This window comes from Doryrhamphus excisus, chromosome 20 (assembly GCF_030265055.1).
Source record: "Doryrhamphus excisus isolate RoL2022-K1 chromosome 20, RoL_Dexc_1.0, whole genome shotgun sequence".
Classification (NCBI taxonomy): domain Eukaryota; kingdom Metazoa; phylum Chordata; class Actinopteri; order Syngnathiformes; family Syngnathidae; genus Doryrhamphus; species Doryrhamphus excisus.
In genome coordinates this window covers 2714453-2736368 of record NC_080485.1, presented here as the reverse complement: position 1 = coordinate 2736368, position 21916 = coordinate 2714453, and the positions used below count along the sequence as shown (strand labels likewise).

The following is a 21916-nucleotide window of genomic DNA, read 5'->3' as shown; positions in this document are numbered from 1 at the left end:
AGAATGGCTTCTGTGTTGTAATTATTTTATTAGCATAGCACATTAAAGCACCGTACATTCTTTTACAACAATGCCATTGAAGAAGTTAAAGGTGACTTCAAATTTATTTCAGCCAAAAGGCGCTAAATCCCCATGTCTGTTTTTCTTTTCCTTTTTACAGCTTTTAGCAACTTAAACTTGAACTTAAAAAAGGCATCTAACTAGCAGCCTCTCAGGGATGACGTCACATACAGCAGTTGAATTGATCAATTTCAAAACAGGACCGTGTTGTGGGAAAATAGGACGTTTGGACACCTTATCATATTTGAATTTAGCATATGAAATATCATGCGAATTGTGCAATTGTGCTGTTGGAAAGCATCTGGTCTATTTTTGAACAGGCAAAGCTACAACTGGGACGACTCTCGGTGCACGTATGACTTTCAACAAGCCACCCTTTTCCTACCTTCATTATTTTATGATCCACATCGAGTCGTTTTCATCTGCAGAATGACTGCGCTGGGTGATTGTCTTTTGCACACAGTTGGCTGCTCCGATTAAAATAGAAGACGCTCTTGGAGAACCATTGAGGAAGGGAAACACGCCATCTGTCAGCCATGTTGTTTAAAAAAAACAAAAAAAAGTGCTCAGTGAGAATGTTGAGATTTGTTTTTTGTGTTGCCCAGTCTACTGATTAATTGTGAGCCAGCATCAGACCTTGTGGAACCCGCAAGAAGCTGTGAGGCAGCTGTCATTCTTGGGACTCGACTTGACTTCTTTACTGGATGAGTTATGGTTCTATATGTGCATTTCAGTACAAATTACAATTTTGACTTTTATATTAGGTTAATTGGTGACTCCAAATTGTCCATAGGTATGAATGTGAGTGTGAATGGTTGTTTGTCTATATGTGCCCTGTGATTGGCTGGCGACCGGTCCAGTGAGGATAAGCAGTACAGAAAATGGATGGATGGATATTTCTGTCATCCAAAAGTCTTTTAAATATATTTTTATCACAAAAAATCCTTCTTAGCAGCTTGGTAATGAGTAGGGGGTTGAGTCATCTTGAAAATGTTAGCAAGTAGTATAGTTTTACATGCATCAAATAATTCTAAATGCATATAAGTGATGAATGAAAGGGATAAATGAACAATTAAGGTTACTTTTACCTTTATTGAAGACCTGATGATGTGAGACAAAGACAACATCTACACCAGGGGTGCTCACACTTTTTCAGCATGCGAGCTACTTTTAAAATGACCGAGTCAAAATGATCTACCCACTACAAAAATGCAAAACATCTATTTATTTTCAAATGTATTGAGGATTATTTGTACGTACAATGTATGTTGATGTACCTTACATAACCAAATGAGCCAATATTGCAAAACACACATAATTAACTATTAACATTTTTTGTAATTACCTGAGTTTACTTTGATGACTTGCACTGAATTGAACCAGCCAGGGATGCATAGTCCGGACAGTAGCTGCTGATAGCCAGCCTCAAGCACACTTCCAAATGTTTATCAGTCATGGATAATATCCGTATCATAATATCCGTATAATATTCCATATCCGTATGGAAGTGATATGTTTTTTGCCTTTTTACTTGGTCCAGTTTTTGCCTTTTTACTTGGTCCAGCTCCTTCACTCATTTTAGTGACCATAAACTTTAGCGAGGGCTTAAAATCTCGCAATTCGCCGACTAGCTTAGCACTTTGCATCGTTGTTTACGCATGAGCGGTGACCTAAAGGTCAAAATTCAGTTGTCATCTGACTGGTTGTCCTGTATGTCAATCAAGTAACGGGGATGGATGATAGGCTGACATCGTAAGTTCTGCTGCACTTAGAGACGTTGTTTGATTTGATTGGTCGCCCGAAGGGCAACATTCAGTTGTCATCTGAATGACTGCCCTGTATATCAATCAAGTGACGGCATTGATGCTGGGATGATATTTTTTTAATGTCACGCCGCGATCGACCAGCGATTGACCAGTACCACCTCCGCGATCGACCGGTAGCTCGCGATCGACTTAATGAGCACCCCTGATCTATACGGACACCGCCCTATGTTACAAAATAGTAACATTAATAGTATTTAGTATGAGCATGAGCATTTTAATATGATTGTGTAATTGTCACACACAGAAATCACTTCTTTTGTAGGAATGCTCATTGTTCATCGTTAACAAGAACATTTAAGTATATGATCTACCCTTTTTTTGTCCAGAAAATACTTTTGTTTTTTCTTTCCACCTTTGTACGACTAAATGGTATCACTTTAACTTTTAAAGAACGTTAGGTAATCCACTGAATTCAAATTGATTATTTTGAAGACTCGGCTGGATTTGAAATGACCTTTATTGAACATTTTGGGAAGGTTAATCATCATTTTAGTCTTAGCACACACCCTAACTCATGTTAATGCCAGCTTTTAAGTTGAGAAAGTAAAGTTGAGAATGACATTCCAATCCAGCCCCAGCTCTTTCACCATTCCCTTGCCATTTAATGCTTGGAATCTACTAAATCCATGTAAACCACAGCATGGGAAGCCAAATGAGTATCTTCTTGATTTTTAAGTCGTGTTCCTTCACAGATTATCCCCTAAGTGTAGTAAAGCTGTTTCACTAATCTAAAACTTGCCACGTCAGGATTAACAGCATTTCGCCCACCCTTCGCTCATCATTTAGTGACTTTTTTTTTTTAATGCAAAATGAATTTTTTCCTCATTCTGTTGTTCCTGTCTCGTACAATAGTATAATATGAAACCAAATTGTAGTCTTTGTGGGTTTTTGTTTAGTTTTGAATGCGGTGCCAAGATTCATGCCTTAGAGTTAAGTGTTTGGACAAGGATTTACTCTCTGAGCTACTTAGAAGAAGTACAAAGTATCGGGTGAACAATAGTTGATGTTATGCAAGGAAATGAGACAAAGCACCCCCATGTTTATAGGCGTTTAAAGGAGGATTTTAAGTCATGTAAGCCCATGTTAAGTCCCCTTTTTCCTTGCCTCTAACTTTAATGTATTTCAGTGGGAACCCTTATACTACACGTTTCACTAGGATATCATATAGAATAGCTGATCAATAATTCATATGGAGTGGTGAGAAGCATCTGCTGCAGATTCATGCTGGCTTCAAGCCAAACGGGCCACACGTAAAACTGCAAAAGGCAACTCGACTGAGACTTAGGATGCAAGATGAGCTCCAGTTCTAAATCAAATAACTCAAATTTAAGCCAGATTACATATCTGAAATCAATATCTGAAAATATGACTCGCTGTGACTGGTATATGTATGTAGATATGTATATGTATGAAGATATGTATGTAGAATTTGGGCGGCACGGTGGTCTAGGGGTTAGCGTGCAGACCTCACAGCTAGGAGACCAGGGTTCAATCCCACCCTCGGGCATCTCTGTGTGGAGTTTGCATGTTCTCCCCGTGCATGCGTGGGTTTTCTCCGGGTACTCCGGTTTCCTCCCACATTCCAAAAACATGCTAGGTTAATTAGCCACTCCAAATTGTCCATAGGTATGAATGTGAGTGTGAATGGTTGTTTGTCTATATGTGCCCAGTGATTGGCTAGGGTGTACCCCGCCTTACAAAGACAGCTGGGATAGGCTCCAGCACCCCCCGCGACCCTCGTGAGGAAAAAGCGGTAGAAAATGAATGAATGAATGAATGAATGTATGTAGAATTTAGTATAAATAAGAAAATAAATAAGGATGTTTGACCTTTATTTCAAATATGTAATACATCTTAGATTTAATCATTAATACGAATTATGATATACTTGAATTACTATCCATCCATTTTCTTTGCCGCTTATCCTCACTAGGGTTGCAGGGGGTATGCTGGAGCCTATCCCAGCAGACTTCAGGCGAGAGGCGGGGTACACCCTGGACTGGTGGCCAGCCAATCACAGGGCACATATAGACAAACAACCATTCACACTCACATTCATACCTATGGACAATTTGGAGTGGCTAATTAACCTAGCATGTTTTTGGAATGTGGGAGGAAACCGGAGTACCCGGAGAAAACCCACGCATGCACGGAGATAAGACCTATTCATACGTCTTTCACATTTTTTGCATGAGAGGCACAAAGAGGTGATGATGCAACTCCACAATAGAAGAGAGCCCTTTTTCCTCACTTTTTTTTGTTCAGAACTGATATTGTGCTGAAGCTTACTTAAGTTTTACTGCTGATTATGAAAGAACAGGAAAAAGGTTTTGAAAGATGAGAGTCTGATCTTTCTTTTGGTCTATACCAGTGATTTTCAACCACTGTGCCGCGGGCACACTAGTGTACCTTGAAAAGCCATCAGGTGTGCCGTGAGGAATTATCCAATATCACTTTTTATAATTAATATTTATTAATCATCATTTGCAAATATTATGTCAATAGCCATTATGTCAATAGTATACATGGACCCAAATATTCCAATTCACTTTGGTTTATTTGCTCAAACGGAAAGAATTGAACAGGGATGGAATATTCCTTTAACCAATCCGATTGAGGTATCTTGTACCCGCTCAAACGGAAAGTTGTCAGGGTGCCTTCTTCTTCCTGGTGTTTTTCTTCTTCTCTTGTTTATTGGCGGTTGGCAAGCAGCTTTCGTGTGCATTAGCGCCATCTGTGGAACAGAATCTAAACCCTTCTATACGCCATTCACAAGTGCAGTTTTATTAAAAAAGAAAATATATATCTATATAAAACATGTCCTGAGTTTAATTATAAAATATTAGCAAGATTGAATGTGATCTTTTCCTGTTTAAATTGATCCCGGGTGCGTTCTTTCAGCGCATGCTCAGATATGACGTAACACGCAGATCCAGACGTTCTTCACTTTTAAAAATGGAGGCCAGCAATCGGCACTGGACTAAGCAAAGTTTGTTTTTGATTCAAACTAAATTTCAAGACTGGACAGACGAAAAACTGGCAATACGGAGTTATTCCAACAAGTGGAAGAATAACTCGGGGAAGTCATATCACGTGATGTTGATGTTTACGTTTTACTGGGCATGCCCTATTGACTATTCTGTTGGATTTTCACGGCGCATGTAGACAAGAGATTGGAATATTCCTTTCCATGGATACCATTGTTTCCCGAAAGGTGATTGGGAAAGAGAAAAAGTGGTGATGTAAAAACGTGGCTACTGTGGAGTGTCTGTGGTGTAAAGACTGGCAGAGCAATGTAATATTGGTCCGTGTGGCAACAACTACCTTGTTCCTCCCATAGACTTATTGATGCACGTGTAAGTAAGTAAGTAAATTTTATTTATATAGCACTTTTCTCAGACAGAAGTCACAAAGTGCTTCACAAAAGGCAAAACACAGAGTTAAAATACACATAAAAAAATACAATAAAACAATGTACAATAAAAATAGACATAAAACAGTACATAAAAACAGTATACAATAAAATAGACATAAATATATGATGGTCATAGTACCCTAAATCTACTGAGCTGGGTATGCCTGCAAAAACAAGTGAGTTTTAAGGTTACTCTTAAATGCATCGACAGAGTCAAGCGAACGTAGGGAGGGTGGAAGGTCATTCCAGAGCCTCGGCGCAACAACCTGAAAAGATACGTCTCCTCGGGTCCTAAAACGACTACGAGGGACCATGAGTAAATTTAGATCTAACGATCTCAGCCTCCAAGAGGGGGTATAGGGACGCAACAAGTCTCGTATGTAGACAGGGGCCTGGCCTTGCAAGGCTCTAAAAGTGAGCACCAGGATTTTAAAATTCACACGGAATGAGACCGGGAGCCAATGGAGAGCTTTCAGAATCGGCCTGATGTGAGCCCTTCTGTTGCATCGAGTCAATAACCGCGCAGCAGAATTTTGGACCTGTTGCAGACGAGACAACTCTTTTTGTGAGGTCGTGGTGACATTTTGGAACATTTTTGGTTAGTGGTCTGCCACAATATTTTTTCAATGTAAAAAAGGTGCCGTGGCTCAAAAAAGGTTGAAAAACACTGGTCTATACTATGTCTATGTATATAACCAAAGAACACAATATTCTGTGTGCTTGAAAAATCTGTCAAAATCATCAAAAATATGAGAGCTTCTAAAAATTGTCTGGGATTGAATGAGTTAATAACAGTCTTATATTGGGTTGTTGCACATTGCCATGGCTGATCTCCTGTTGACACCAAACTGAATCAGCAGCACGTCTGCTGGTTGAATACAAGTAATGCACTCTATTCTGCGTCAATGTAATCGTATTAAACAACATTTAAATCCACACAAATGACCACATTTGTCAGTCAATTGATTATTCTGCCCATCAGTGCAATCCAATACGGTATACCCACAAATCAATAATGGATTCGGCCATAAGAGTAAAAACGTAGCAGCTATTTGCAGCAGTGGCCTCATATAGTGCAGACATTTCTGTCGCATGATCTGCATGTCACATCAATGACCGTGTGGCTCAATTAACCTTGTCAAAGCGGGCGTCCTAGAGCTGGTGATAGCTTGCAAACTCAGCAAGCTTATGCCCGAGACAGTGTCCTGAGAGACATGGCGAAGGGGCGGGGCTAGGTCGATGGCATAAGGCAGATGAGAGTTTGACTTCATGCACTTAGTGAATTGATTTAAACTATAAATAATGAAAGCATGCAAACGTATTAAACACAGCTTAGTTTTAAAATAATGAAGTCCTGGAACAGGCGCCTTGACAGCTTCAGAGCCCCCACCTGCTCTAGAAGTTAAACATCCATTTGCAGCTGAAAGTTGCTGCTCTCAATCTGAAGATTCTGAAGTCTAGTTTCGCTTTTTGTTAAAACTTTCTTATTTGGGCTCAATTGTGCATCACTTCTGATTTCATGACAAAAGGTCTTTTTAATGGTCTCCTTCTTTGGTTTCCTTGACATTTCCATATCTGAGATGGGCGTCTGTCAACGTTTTGACGTCACAGACATCCAATTGCCGTATTTGCACCACAGATGTGCTCTTGATCAGATTTAGTCCCAGCGAGAGAAAGAGGAGGCTTTTGTTGTCGTTAGTTTGGGGCTTTTAATGGAAAGTGCACTGTAGATAGGAAGAGCACAATGGTATTCTTTTATTTTTTTTATTTGATGATATCTGTATGAAATGATAGAGTAGAAATGAGAGGTGGAAGTGTGGTGATGCTTAACAGAATTTTTTTACTGCTTCACTGCAGCACCAAAGGTGGTTGAACTGGCAAGGAGCTAAGCATGCATTCTGAGGTATTATTGTGTGTGTGTGTGTGTGTGTGTGTGTGCACAATGTTTGCACTCCATGGTAACAAGATGAGCAATCAGTCATGGTGCTGTGATGGTTTAGTGCTTACTTACATGCTGGATTGAAGCAATGCTACATAATAATGGTACCCCCTGGTCATTTTTGATGGGGAAACAGCATTTCTGTTATTACCATGGTGGCCTCAGATCACCTTCTTTTGTGGGCCTTCATATTTGTGGACCAGCCAGTTCGCATATCATGACGCGCTAGCCCTAGCTTTGGTATTTGTATTATTATTTTGCACAGTTGTTGTCATGGCACACACACACATAATAAAGCACATTAAATAATTTCCTGGCTGGAATCTGTCTATAGTGTCCTCACTGTAAAAGAACCATTCTTCACAGAGGCTGAGTCACCAATGTTTTGTGTGGGCACTCAACAAGTTTGTTAGGTGCACTGTTTGGTCATATGGTAACCAAAGCATCTTTTTTAGGAATAAAGATCCTACAAAAATCGAGAGAGAGTCTGATCTTTCTTTTGGTCTATACCAGTGATTTTCAACCACTGTGCCGCGGGCACACTAGTGTACCTTGAGAAACCGTCAGGTGTGCCGTGAGGAATTATCCAATATCATTTTTTATAATTAACATTGATTAATCATCATTTGCAAATATGATGTCAATAGCCATTATGTCAATAGTATACATGGACCCAAATATTCCAATTCACTTTGGTTTATTTGCTCAAACGGAAAGAATTGAACAGGGATGGAATATTCCTTTAACCAATCCGATTGAGGTATCTTGTACCCACTCAAACGGAAAGTTGTCAGGGTGCCTTCTTCTTCCTGGTGTTTTTCTTCTTCTGTTGTTTATATTAAAGATCCTACAAAAATCGGGGCTTACGAAATGTGTGACACTTTAATTTAAACTCAAAGTTGGTTTGTTTGTGCATTTTGTTTATACTGCAAATTGTAGCACTTTTCTAGCCTTTCAACTTTGGATGAATTTCCGGCCACTTTAACATTCATCACCATTCAGTTACTGTAAAACGCATTTTGCAAGATTAAAATGTATGCTTTTCGTCGTAAATTGCCCGTCATGAAGACATCCAGATGATATGTTGACCGTCTTCAGCCTTAGTGTTTGCATAGTATGCAATAAACATGCACTCGAGATAGCTATATGCCATATTCCTGAGAACGGTTATGGAGTCCCAAATTCAACAAAAACGTGTATACTGTATGCTACAGAAGCAATTATCACGGAGCTTTCGGTTGAATGGAGAAACTTGATCTGTCAACGTCGCAGCTTGAAGATGGAGTACAGAAAGGTCACACAGTCTTTCTGTCACGGCGCTGTCTCCTGGAAGTTTTAACAGCAGACTGCGAGCTGCACCTCATAGTCAACAAGGTGTTCACTCTTCACATCAAGAGTGACACTTTATATTATCAAACGGACACGCACCGGTAAGGTCAGAAAGTGCAGGCAATGTGGAAAATATTAATCTTCAGTAATGCGCCCTTTCCTGTCACTGGAACAAACTTCTGTAAAGTTCGAGAATGAGCATGTCGACTTCTCACCAGGGGGAGTGGTGACTTCATCTCAAGCAACAGGAAGTCATCAATCAGTCCCCTTTGGCTGTTTGAAGGGTGCGAGCCGCACTTTATCACAGCCCTACGCGGAATTACCTCAAACAATATATTACAAAAAAAGTCTGCAGCACTAATACAGGGAACGTTTACTTTACTTTCCGACCGGGCTATGCTCGGGTTTCATTATTGATGATTGCACACAGCCCAATCTCCCCTGGAACCACCTCGCTTGGATCAAGCAGCTTTTGGATGGTAAAAGAGAAATATACAATTTAGCAGCACAGCCTTACAAAATGCTCTGAAAAGTGGGATGAAAAGAACAAAATGGACCTGGAGGGCTGGTTGTGGCCACAAGAGAGCGAGTCAGCATTTGCAGGGTTTTTATTTACTTTCCTGAAATTCATTCAATCGTGTCGATTACAAGCGGTCCTCGGGTTATGTCCGTTCTTAGTCTGTGATGTAAGTCCAGTTTTGGTGTAAGTCCGATCTTATACAGAAGAACATAAAAACACATAGGACATAAAACCCTGTAATACAACATAAAACAATATAGTCATGAAAAAAGAAGTCAGGAAGAAGTCAGGAAAAAAAACATGTTTCTGAAGGTGACATGTGTCCTGACTGTGCAGTTTGCCGGTGTTGTTTTGGTGTGGTCATGCTAACAGTAGCCTGTTGTGTTTTTGCAATAAAGCGAATGATCATCATCCTTACAACATTACAGTACAGTAAACCTCGGATATATCAGACTCAGATATATCGGAAATTCGCTCACAACGAACCGATTTTTCTGTAATGCATTTCCAATAAAAATTCATTGCATATATCGGATTTTTTATAACGGATTTCGCCTATTTCAGACAAAATCTCCAGTCCCGTTCCAATGCATTTCCATTAAATTTCCCTCGCATATATCGGATGGCCGCATCGTGGCGCTCCGATTCGCCGAATCGTGACAGGCCGCTATACGACGTCATTTGCAGCGTTTGCAGCGTTGCCTGCGCGTCCAGGTACATTGGAAACATAGTCAAGGAAGTGCCTTTTTATAATGGATAAAATCCGATTTACGCATATACCGGATATAAATCCGTAAAACGTAAAACGGACATTTTCCGGTATACGCATATAACGGATTTCGCTTATATCGGACAAAACCAGTGGGAACAATTGAATCCGATATATCCGAGGTTTACTGTATGATCTTTATCCTTAATGATGGTTGTGGTGTTGCACGGTGGACGAGTGGTTAGCATTTAGGCCACACAGTCAGGAGATTGGGAAGACCTGGGTTCAAGTCTCTGAAGTTTGCATGTTCTCCCCGTGCATGCGTGGGTTTCCTTCCACATTCCAAAAACATGCGTGTTAGGTTAATTGGAGACTGTGAATGGTTGTTTGTCTATATGTGCCCTGTGATTGGCTGGCGACTAGTGCCAGGTGTACCCCGCCTCTCGCCCGAAGTCAGCTGGGATAGGCTGGATGGTTGTGGCAGTCCACCGTGACTCGCTTGTGCGCGCCATTGTGTTTACGAACTACTGAACTCGGACTGCCGTAAACCCAGGACCACCTGCAGAGTTATTCTTTAGTTTTTGCTTTGCTGACTTCTTGATTCAAAATGACCAGTGTTTTGATCGTGTTCATATTAAGTAATCACTTTGAAATGCATTAGATTTCATTCTGGCTCAAGGTCTATTGTTGAGGAAAGCAAATAGTAACTGTCGCCGTAGTGAGAAACTTGACAGCCAGTCGTCCAAACATGACAATCCCCTTCCCAACGGCAATCACACACTGAATTAGTTTCTGCTTATGTGATCAAATCCTTGAACCAGAGCTTAATTAATAACATTTTGTCCGTCTCCACCTGATGAGTCCTGTTTAAAAAAATGATTTGAATCTGCAAAATGAGTCTGCTCGACTCCAATAGATAAGAGAGAAAAAATGTGTCGAGCTGATAAGGGAACAGATTGGAGAGTTTTTATTTTATCGATGTATTTGTGTGAGCAGACAGGCTGGAGCTGTTCAAAACCTTTTGGGAAATTTTGAGTACAGGCTGTACTGTCCCTTCAAGAAATGATAAACATTGCTGCCGTATTGATCAAGTGACACAGCGGAGGCTGCAGTTAAACACAGCAATGCACTCAGCAGCCATAACATTTCAGATTACACACTGTACAAATATAATAATATTTCATATTTCATTAACATACATTTGTGTGAGCGGTATTCCAGCAGCATGGCGATACAGTGGTTAGCATGTCAGCATCACAATGTTGCTTTTCCTCATGTGGGAGCACAAAGCCACTGAGTTCTATCTACTGTCTGGTTCTTTTGAGTGCCCACACATGTGCTACCATTATTTCCATCCATCCATTTTCTATGCCGCTTATCCTCACCAAGGTCGCAGGGTATGCTGGAGCCTATCCCAGCTGATTTTATGCAAGAGGCTGGGTACACCCTAGAATGGCAAACTAAATTTAAAGTCACGTTTTCACTGGGTTGTGTTAAGTGCAAACCTGAACTGGTGTATTGCATGTGATTATAGTAGCTTAGGAAGCACGTTTGGAATAAACTACGCCATTACCATATTATTAATAAATAATGCATGGATCCCATCCATAACATGCCAACTTTTTGATAGACTTCTTCAGGTGGGTCAGATCTGGAAAAGGTGTACCTAATGTATCGGTAGGGTAGAGTGTGCTTTGAATTGTTCAGCATCTGTTGTTATGTAAAGATGTTTTGTCGTGAAGACAAGCTCTCGCGAGACAACAGGTGATTATTCGATATTAGTATGGATAAATCTGCACTTATGCTCTGTTGTGTTTGCGCTAATGCGTAGTTTGCGCCACATATTAACACTAAGAGGATACTATATAAATAAAAAAAAACAAAAAAAAAACAACCAGAGCAGAAGGCGCTCCGTTCCCTTCCACCTACTACAGCGGTGGAAAGTGGAGAGCGGCAGCAACCATTCACGCTGCTCCGGCGGGGTGGTCTCACTTTCTCGGGGTTCAAATAAACCTGGGCGCGACCACCATGTCGCGGTATCATGACTTTGAGGAATTATCCCGCAGCAGTATTTGTTCCCGTGTTGGAATTCCACCTCCATACGTGTCAACACACTCAGCGACAGCGCGCACTGCTGCTCTCATTGGGCCAGCCTCCCCCCTCTCTCACGCCGGCTGAGAGCCGCGCAGCATCGTCTTGCTTGTTGGATGAAAAATCCTTTGCCAGGAAGCGTCCAAAGGCTGCTAATTAAAGCAGTGCAGGGAAGGAAAAAGGGGGGATTTGAAAAAGACGGAATAACAGGTGGGGGGGCGTCGTTTGGAGCGAAGGATGGAGTGATTTATAAAGGAGGAAATGCAGGTAAATATTCGCCGCGCCTTGTTTTGATTTTTTTTTTTTTTTAGCATTACGGTGATATGTTTATGTCCGTGCGGGAATCAGAACCAGGCTGCTTGGACAGCTCCGATCGCCCCCCCCCCCCCCCCCCCCCATTTTACACCCCCACTCGCCTACTTCTTCTCTCTGGCTCTCTTGGCGCCATACAGCTGCACGGAACCGCGGCGCTTTCTTTTTTTTTTTATTATTTATTTGCTAACTCTACACTGGATTCATATGAATAATTAACTGTACACAAGGATAAACGCCACATGCGGATACGAAGCGTCTTTTAACCGCCTTCTTGTGCTCGCAGGAACGATTCTTGGGGAGCCTGGTCCACAAAGGCGTGTAGAACGGTGCTGACAGATGCCTCGCATACAAAATGCTTATGTGATCGTGTGTCTACCTTCGCCATTTTGGCTCAGCAACCCAGAGAAATGGTAAGTACACTGTTGCTGTTCTTATCGTGTCTTTTTAAGGGGGGAATAATGCTTGATGGATGGGAAACGCTGTGCTAATCCAGTTAATTCGACGCTGAGGGGGGAGTTTATTAGTGTGTATCTGTTTGTGTGCGTGTGTGTGTAGTTGGGGGTCTTTCGTAGTGTGGGCTATACACACACAGTAGGCTAACTCAACTAATACACCTTCCCCCATGCTAGGAAGCTAAAAGTTGCCATATTATGCTCTCCTTTTTTATGTGTGGGAACAGATTGGAGAAAATCACCAGCTTGTGTAATTGAAGTAATTAACAGTGGGAACATGGAGTGCTTACAGTGCAGTACAGTGTGGGCTTCATCATTTACAGCAGAGGGTTCAGGGAGAGCACCTTACTGCAAGGCCTCAGTCACATGACGGGAAAATGATATTACTGTGTCCTGTTGAATAGTACATGGAATCGCACAAATCTATAGGCTACTGTAGTACATGTAACATGTTATCCTTTTGCTACTGCTGGGTCGCACATGGCATCACGTCCGTTATGTGGCCTCAGAGCTAAAATTCACTCTAGGATGTGGAAATTGTTGATTTCCTCAAAAGTTATGACAGACTTCCTAAAATGGTCCATCATGAAGGTAAACAAAGTTCATGAAACTACAGAGAAAGGTGGTTGCTGAACCTGTTGTTCTCGCCGAGTGGAGCAGAGCATGTACACGTTCGTGGCTACGGGAACCAGCAAAATGTATACGAACACCAAAGGTAAAATATTGTTGGAACCCAAAATGGGGAATGCAGAAAGAATTGCCTCAAAATACTATAAAACTGGTTGATATTAGGTATGTCACAATGTAACTTCAGGATGGATTGGCTGCTGATCTGTTGAATTTTGAAAATCGAATAAAATCGGCTTCCGCCACGAGATCGGGCTTAATGTTCGTAACTCTTGGCCATGCTCCGCCATGGGATGTGCGGTAATATGCCCCAAAACCAGTTGCCACTGGACTCCCGCCACCCACAAGAAGAAAACATAATCGCACCATGCAGACATGTCCTCGGTGTACCGTGGTGAACTTAGTTTCACTTTGGACGTTGGATATTTTGCTCTGTAGCTAGAGCGGTAGTTCCCCCTCGCTGTGTAGTGCAGGGAGCCCTCTCAGGGAAGTACTGCTGTAACCGCTGGTAGTTTATATAAGGGAGCATCAATAAGTTACTATTGCATTGAAGAGAATTCATATTCTAAAATCACACCAGAAATTGATCTATAATCATGTCAAATGATTATTCTGATAAGTATCTTGCACGCCCATTTTTTTCCAATTTTATCTTTTATTTATTATTTATAGGGTATGCTATAAAAGCCAGATTATAAAACCAGATGTACAGAAACGACGTGCCTCCATACTTTTGAGTGTAGAATAAAGTGTGAGCCACCAGATTGTGTGAAATATCAACTTTGGTGATATTGTGAAAAGTATTGACAACAGGCAATTATACAACACACCTCACACTTGAAGTTCCCCTTGTGGTATAGCAAATAAATATAACAAGAATATAAGATAATCATGCTGTGGTGTATACTGTACATATCGTGTTACAAGGGTAAGTAAATAATATATGTTTGCAGAGGTGTAATCATTACTGCCCACATTTCCCCCCAATATAGTGCCACTTGTAGTGATGTAAACAAGCCAAGTTGCCCAATTTTGATTGGTCCCCTCTGTGTGTTATGCACCACATCCGAGCCCCCACTGACTGCTGTGTCTCCTCCACAGACCATGGAGTACTCAGGGGTCCCATCTGTGACGCTGATAGTTGGCTGCGGTCTGTCATGCCTCGCCTTGATCACTTTGGCAGTGATCTACGCCGTGCTGTGGAGGTAATGGCTGACATTTTGAAGTTTGCGTGTTTTATTTGTTCGATTATTCCAGAGTTTGTCTTCCATCTAAAAGTACACTGATGCATTTTTACGGCCCTTGTTTCTTTAGATATATCCGCTCTGAACGCTCCATCATTCTGCTTAACTTCTGCTTATCTATCATCTGCTCCAATATATTGATCCTTGTGGGACAAACACAGACGCACAATGTGGTAAGTGTCATTTATTTTACTTAAAGAGATGTGTAGGCCTAAAATTGAACTTTTGGGTTTGTACCGGCCATTCTGGGTTTGGGTTTAATCTCACAACATTTGCAGTTTACTAAAATGGAAATCCAACTTATGTAACAGGTTTCAGGTTCTATCTGTAGTGTGAAGTTGATGAGTTTTATTGTGACTTGAAGCGATTGAGGCAAACTTGAGTGCATCGGCAGAAGCACTATTTATTCCCTCCATTCATTTGCACTCTCAAGAAGAAACAAAATAATACTCGCTTTGGATGCACAACCAAGCTGTGGAAAAAAAAACTAACTGACCTGTAAAGGCCAGAAAACATGCATCGATATTTTATATTCTCAATATGGCAATAAAGATCATTATACGATTCATTCATATTTCTGTTCATTGATTCAATAGCATTTCCACCAGATCACATAGCATCCATTATACACAGTGCATGTTCTACAACTAGCTAGCATTGAGTTAAGCAACCTTTACAATAAAAAAAAAAAACAACCGAAATCAAGGTAAGACAATAAAAACCAAGTCAATGACGCCACTAGTCATTTAGTCACCCAGTAATAAATGAACAAATAAGTAAATGTGAAAACGACATTCCTGCCATGGAGTTCATTGGTTCCACACAATCTACATAATATAGCGGCTTAAAATCCCATAGGTGGCAATTGTGAAAGGTGTGTGCATCTTACAGCATAGTTTTCATCCTCAACCGTCAGTTCTAGCATCAGCCAGTGGTTGCTTTCACGCTGGGATTTCATTGTTACCAAACAGCGGCAACGGTGAATCAGGAGGAGAATGCTATTGTGGTGCGTAAGTGCCGCGTTCCAACGGATACACGTAACGGTGTTTAGCCACATTTTCTGTCTGTTTTCCTTCTTATATTACCCGCTTCCTTCTCGGTGTGGGTGACGTACACGGATTGGTGACGTAAGCGATTCCTCAAAGCAGATATGAAAAAAATATATATTTTGTGTAATCGAGGTATTCAAATATCCATAAGAATTGGTATGGAAAAACTACCTTGAAAGTGCCTGACGTTGACCTTGTAAAAAGACGTTTTATGGTTCCTTTTGTATGCCAGATGCTCTCTGTGTTTATGAGTGCAAATAAACAAGAATGTAACTACTTTGCAAATTACTCATTTTCTTTTGGGTATCACGCAAAGAAGCCTTTAGTGCGTCATCTAAATGGAAAATAAAGTGTTTACTTCAGTCTACTTCAAGGATGAGTCTGTACCGTTGCTCAGATGGTCCTTAGTCAGGTGTTGCATTGTCCTCTGAGCAACCAAATGTGTCACATCAAGACAACGGTGGCATTTGTTAAAAACAGAAAAGTTACAAAAAGATGAATGGCTTTGAAATGACAGCTGTTGGGGGTTGAAATGAGCAGTTCTGCAGTAGTTTGTCAGTGATCTTTTTAGCACACACAGACACACACACACCAGGGAACTTGATTTGGCACGAAAAAGACTAATGAAGCAGTTGAGAGAGGATCTTGTGACAATGGCGGCCATCTTAAAAGTTGAGCTGCAGCCTCAAAGCAGTGTTTGCACTTTGTTGTAACGAGTCAGGTAGTTATGGATGTTTTGCTTCATGGATTGTGATCTGTACCGAAACTCTATTCTGTAACCAGACCAAAAACCTAAGAAGATATCAGCGTCTCATTCAGTGTTGTTTTGGCAGCCAGGTAACACAAGTCTAACATCGACATAATTGTGTATCACTTGAATTGAATTGAGCGGCCTGTTTGCACTAAGTATCATAAAATATTACAAAATGTCTTTTGCACTTTTCTATTGGTTTGTATTGGTTTTGGTGTGATAATTATGACAATTGCTGTGAATTATAAGAACCATTTAAGAACCACCACTAGGGCTGTCACAAGAGTTCATGTCACAAGTTTTCTCAGAGTTTTCTCATTGAGAAAAAACAGAAAGAAAGAGAGTTCACTCTGTCCACTGATCAGCACCTAGACCAGGGGTCGGCAACCTGCAGCTCGGGAGCTGCATGCGGCTATTCAGCCTCCATGCTGTGGTTCCCCCGAATGCAGCGATTTATTTTTTTTTATATACCAAAGTACGGGAAACATGCATTTTCCAAAAAAGTATCCTTGCTGCAAGTCTGTGAATACATCTAGACCAGGGGTGGGCAAACTTTTTGACTCGCGGGCCGCATTGATATAACAAAATTTCCGGGGGGGGCAGACTATATATTTTACATGTAACAGTCCACCTGGTATTATTGTATCTGTAAAATTGTCATGCAATCTGCTATTATTATTTATTATTTTATATTCATATTTAAATATTTTAAAAATAATAAAATATTATAATAATTAAAATAAAATTAAAATAATAATTATTATATTATTATTATGTAAAATATGCAAATATAACAATATTATTATATATAATTAATATAATAATTAGCATTAATATAATAAATATAATAATCATAATAGTTATAATAATATAATAATTATTATTTTAATTTTTATTATTATTATGTGCTTGTGTCTCTTTTTTCAGGAGCACTTTGTAAACAACAGACCATGTCAAACAACGAAATTGATACAACCATCAAAAGGTTGGCTCAGGCCATGATGCCAGGTTGTATGTTGAGTTTAAATTAAATACTTTTGAAAGATTGGGCGGGCCGTATTCAAACACTTGGCGGGCCGGATGTGGCCCCCGGGCCGTAGTTTGCCCACCCCTGATCTAAACTGTGTTCTGACTACTGATTGGATGAGCAAGGGAAGGAAGGGGAGCTAGGCTCGTGTACGCAGTGAGTCTCACTGGAGAGAAAAAAGTGAGGGAGTGTGGAGTTGAGTCTGAATCAAGTTATTGCACAGTAAAATAAAACGATATAATTAACAAGAGCATAGCAATATGTTTTATAATGAGTAGTGCGCTGTAGCTACGTGTTGGGAGCCCGTGACACACTAATCGCTGAGGTGGAGACTCCAGGAGAGCCAGACAGTGTACCGTGGGAGCTGACAGTGCATTGACTGCTTGTAACTACCGTAAGACGGGGCAGACCTCTCGGCAGCCATCACAGAACAACACGTGCTTTCACTTAGTCTGCCAAAAAGTCTCCAACTACCAGTTCCTACATTTGTTGCTTAGTCGCATTTGGGAAAATAAGTCGGCAGAAGTGAGACTTTCGCTTTGTCTCTGTGGGGGGAGGCGGGACCGCTAGCATACACACACACCGAATGCAGCAAACGAGCAATGCAAGGTAATGTCATATAAATTAGGAGTGAAAAATATGCTTTTCAAAGCCAAATGCCACAAACCATGTATGAGAATATAAATAACAAGCAAGGTGAGCCCATCAACCCATGAGCCGGTATGCTGAATTTGTTCATATTAATATTAAAATATCGTCAAGATCTTTTGTATGGTCTTATTTGACACCGGTATCGGGTAATATGTAAACATTACCCAACCATTCACAGAGGGCTGAAGTTGATGTCGAAGTCAGCAGGACTCAAAAGGACAACCAGTGCTCCTAATAAATATGCATCAGCTCTCCAGCTTCCGTTAGTGGCTTGTAAAATGTAAAAGATTGTTTGGCAAACAGTTGTTGTGATTTACAAGCTGCCCACACAGATGCCCTCCTCAGTCATTTGGCAGCCCTGCACACTGACACATTGGCAGATTACACAGACGTGATTGTTTAGCGGGATTGAAGTTATACTTTTTTGCCAGCAATACACCGATTCCCCTCCCTTTTATTTAACAATGCATTTCCGTATTAATATAGATGCTTTACTTTTGGGGGTGCTCATAAAATGCATTGAGTTGGGGCTTCATATCCTACGAAGAAGGTACGGCTTATCAGAAAGCAGATGGACTTGCTGGAGGTTGGAGCAGACACTGCTCATAAATCAAAAGTGCTCCCTCTTTATTAATTTCATTAAGTTCACTGAAAATTAGATTATAGATAATGAATGAATGAATGCAGGAAATAGGAATCATCTGAAATGTGCTTTGCTTTGACCCACCTACGTCTGAAGGTCTGAAGGTAGAAAAGAACAGGATGCAACTTTAAGCAGATGCCGCACTGTGTAAGGAACATCTTAGCCTGATTCATATGTCAAACCTAAATGGACATGTGACAGTATCCTATCCACATTTATGTGGTGCACAGTGGTGGCCAACATAATGAATGAACAGATTCAAGCCGCGGGGGAATTTAAAAGCTGAGTTGATTTGAAGCCTTGTCTGATTGAATCAAGGCTGGAGACATCTTGAGGTCTTGATTACCACACAACCACAACGTATCAAAGAATATGCACAGTGCCCCCCCCCCCCCCCCCCCAATTGGATACTGTATGTACCTCAAAATGTTTCTTTATCAGAAATCCACAGGCATATTGAAAATTATTCTGCTTTGTTCAACCTCTTGGTGAGCTGAATGGGAATACCACAGACGAGGGATGCTTCGATCAAGGTTTTATGCTACAGATTCCAATACCAGGGCTGCACAGTGGTAGAGTGGTTAGCGCATAGGGCTCACAGCTAGGAGACCCGAGTTCAATCCCACCGTCGACCATGTCTGTGTGGAGTTTGCATGTTCTCCCCATGCATGCGTGGGTTTTGTCCGGGTACTCCGCTTTCCTCCCACACCCCAAAAACATGCTAGGTTAATTGGTGACTGTGAATGGTTGTTTGTCTATATTTGCCCTATTGGTTGGCGACCAGTCCAGGGTGTACCCTGACAGCTGGGATAGACTCCAGCACCCACTGCGACCCTCGTGAGGATAAGCGGTACAAAATTAATGAATGAAATGAATGAATTCCGATACCAATCATCCATGGGTACATTCCAAGGGACCCTGGCAAATAGGTATCCATCCATCCATTTTCTATAGTCCTTTTCCTCATTATGGTCAAGGGGGTATGCTGGAGCTCCGAATTCTTCTTGAGTTTTCTAATTGAAAAAAAAAAATGTCTCGAGATAAATGTCTCCTGCATTTAAACAGGCAGAGAGTTCACTCTGTGCATTGGTTCAGCACCTAGACCAGGGGTCGGCAACCCGCGGCTCGGGAGCTGCCTATGCCAGGTGACTTTGGGCGAGAGGCGCAGTACACCCTGGACTGTTCGCCAGCCAATCCCAGAAGCAAATGGGTAATGTTCATTAAATGACAAGACATAATTAATACAATTAGTGTAGCAATAGGCACTTTTTACATACCGGATGGACGAATATCCACTTCCCCGTGGGACAAAAATGAGCTCAGAACTAACTGCATGGCTTGTTTGTTTTAAAAACAAAATGCCACAGTGGTAAAAAGTCACATTTGGAGTCGTGAAGAGAAGCTAGACAGATACTTCGATCGGTTTTTGGATCGGCCTTGAAAGGCATTTAGCGGTATATGTTGATCACGTCTCAAAAATGTGTCTAAATAAGACGGGAGATAATCAACAAAGTTGGAAAAATGTCAGTAAAACAGTAGTGTAGAGGTGATCGGACAAGCAAACGGGCTTGCCTCCAATTCTCTATGTGAGTGCAGGCCAGAAGAGGAGGTGCAATCGTGGCCAAGTCGAGAACTGGATGAATGGCCCAGTGTGAGTAGTCTTAGTGTCTTAGTGCTAGCTTGTGGGTGCCTTCCTGAAACTGCTACTCAAACTTTAATAGTTTGTAATAGGTCTGTTGATAGTGGGAGTTTTTGTTTATTGCATTTTTTGTGTGTGCATATGTAATTAATTCATGAATGTCAAAAAACAGAACAGTTATTGCTGGTGAACTGCTGAACTTAACGTTGATAATTCTTGGCGTATTTACAGTGATCAGTGGAAAAACATTAGTCTTGTAACAAAAATGTTTGTTATATGGAGCTTTGAAATATGCTTTGAGATATGGAAGGGGTGCAAATCGTCCAGCTCCATGTGATCATTCTAAAAATGTTGTCTATAAGCTGAAACTTTGAAAAATTTCATTTTCAGTGCATCAGTGAAAAAAAAAAAGCTCAACATTGAAGTTGGCAGGCTTGTTTTTCCTGTCAATCTCCCCTCCAGATATTGAAGATAAAACATGAATACCAACTAATGTATTCTTGCTTTTGGTTTGATCCGTCTCTCCTGCTGTAATACTATTTGAGAAATGAAAATTTGATTCAGACCTTATGTCCCACTTGCCGTGGGAGGCCGGCAAGTGGAGAAAACATAGCTCCAGTGTGGGTTTAATTGCCATGCCATGCCATGACACTGCCACAGTTGTTGCCTCAACTTTTGAAAGGAGTGCATATAATTGGCTCCATTGTTTATGGATTCCAAGTTGCTCGTCATGAAATAGAAATCCTCTCCTCACTGTGGCGATATCCTGCGGGAACAGCAGAGTCAGTGAGTCACCTTTTCCTGTCTGCGCTTTGGTGTTCATCATGATATGTGGAAGACACACAAAAGGCACGCACAGGTGCGGTTGGAATTTACAGAAATTAGAGGCTTGGAGCCTTTGTCAAACTCTATTGAGTTAAAGTGTGTTAAGTAGGGGTGCCCGCCTGATATTATTGGCTGATATTGGAATGGAAATGAAATATATCGGATCATAGTGGTGTTGTTTTTTCTGCCAAGAATGATACCGGCACGTGATAATGTCATGCTCTACAGAGCTACAAGCTCAGTATGTCCTCAGTCTGGAATTATCTTTTTTTTTAATCTAATTATTAAAGCTTTTGATTATAAATATGCAATTTGCAATGACATAACACTTACCTGTTGCTCTTTGCATGTAATTCACCTCCATGTAAACAGTATCGCTGACTACCAAGGAGCTTTACATCATGAAACACGAAAACAAGGGCAAAACAGGAAGGAAATCCAAAACTAAAGTCTGATCTGTCATGTGGAACGTGACATAAAGCCCTCGTTATGTGAGGTGATACTAAGGCATTTTCCTTCTGTACTTCAAGTCTCATATCATACCTCAGGAAGAATGACTCAGAGTCAACCGTGGTGTTTTTAGCTCTTTTTCTATAACTCCAGTGGTAACCGAGTAAAAGAAGCGTAATATATTCATTATCCGGCATTAGTCAGAAGGAAGTGCTGCTGCCTATATTGGTATTGGTTGATATCGTTATCAGTAATGAGTGTGCTGGACAATGACAGTAAGACAGTCAATATCTTCTCTTGCTACAGTTATAAGTGGGTACATACTTTATTTTAAAGTCAAAGCTTGTGTCTTGT

The 21916-nt window shown here is 40.9% G+C and overlaps 1 protein-coding gene across 8 annotated transcripts in view; it reads left to right on the top strand.

Moving 5' to 3' along the window:
* The window catches only part of adgrb3 (adhesion G protein-coupled receptor B3), a 170583-nt gene that overhangs the window by 128419 nt on the left and 20248 nt on the right, over window positions 1–21916 (top strand). For all 8 annotated transcript variants that reach the window (XM_058058092.1, XM_058058089.1, XM_058058090.1 and 5 more), the window contains 3 exons: window positions 12488–12614; window positions 14385–14488; window positions 14598–14700. In XM_058058092.1, coding sequence (XP_057914075.1) covers window positions 12488–12614; window positions 14385–14488; window positions 14598–14700 — 334 coding nt within the window. The remainder of the gene's footprint in view (window positions 1–12487; window positions 12615–14384; window positions 14489–14597; window positions 14701–21916) is intronic.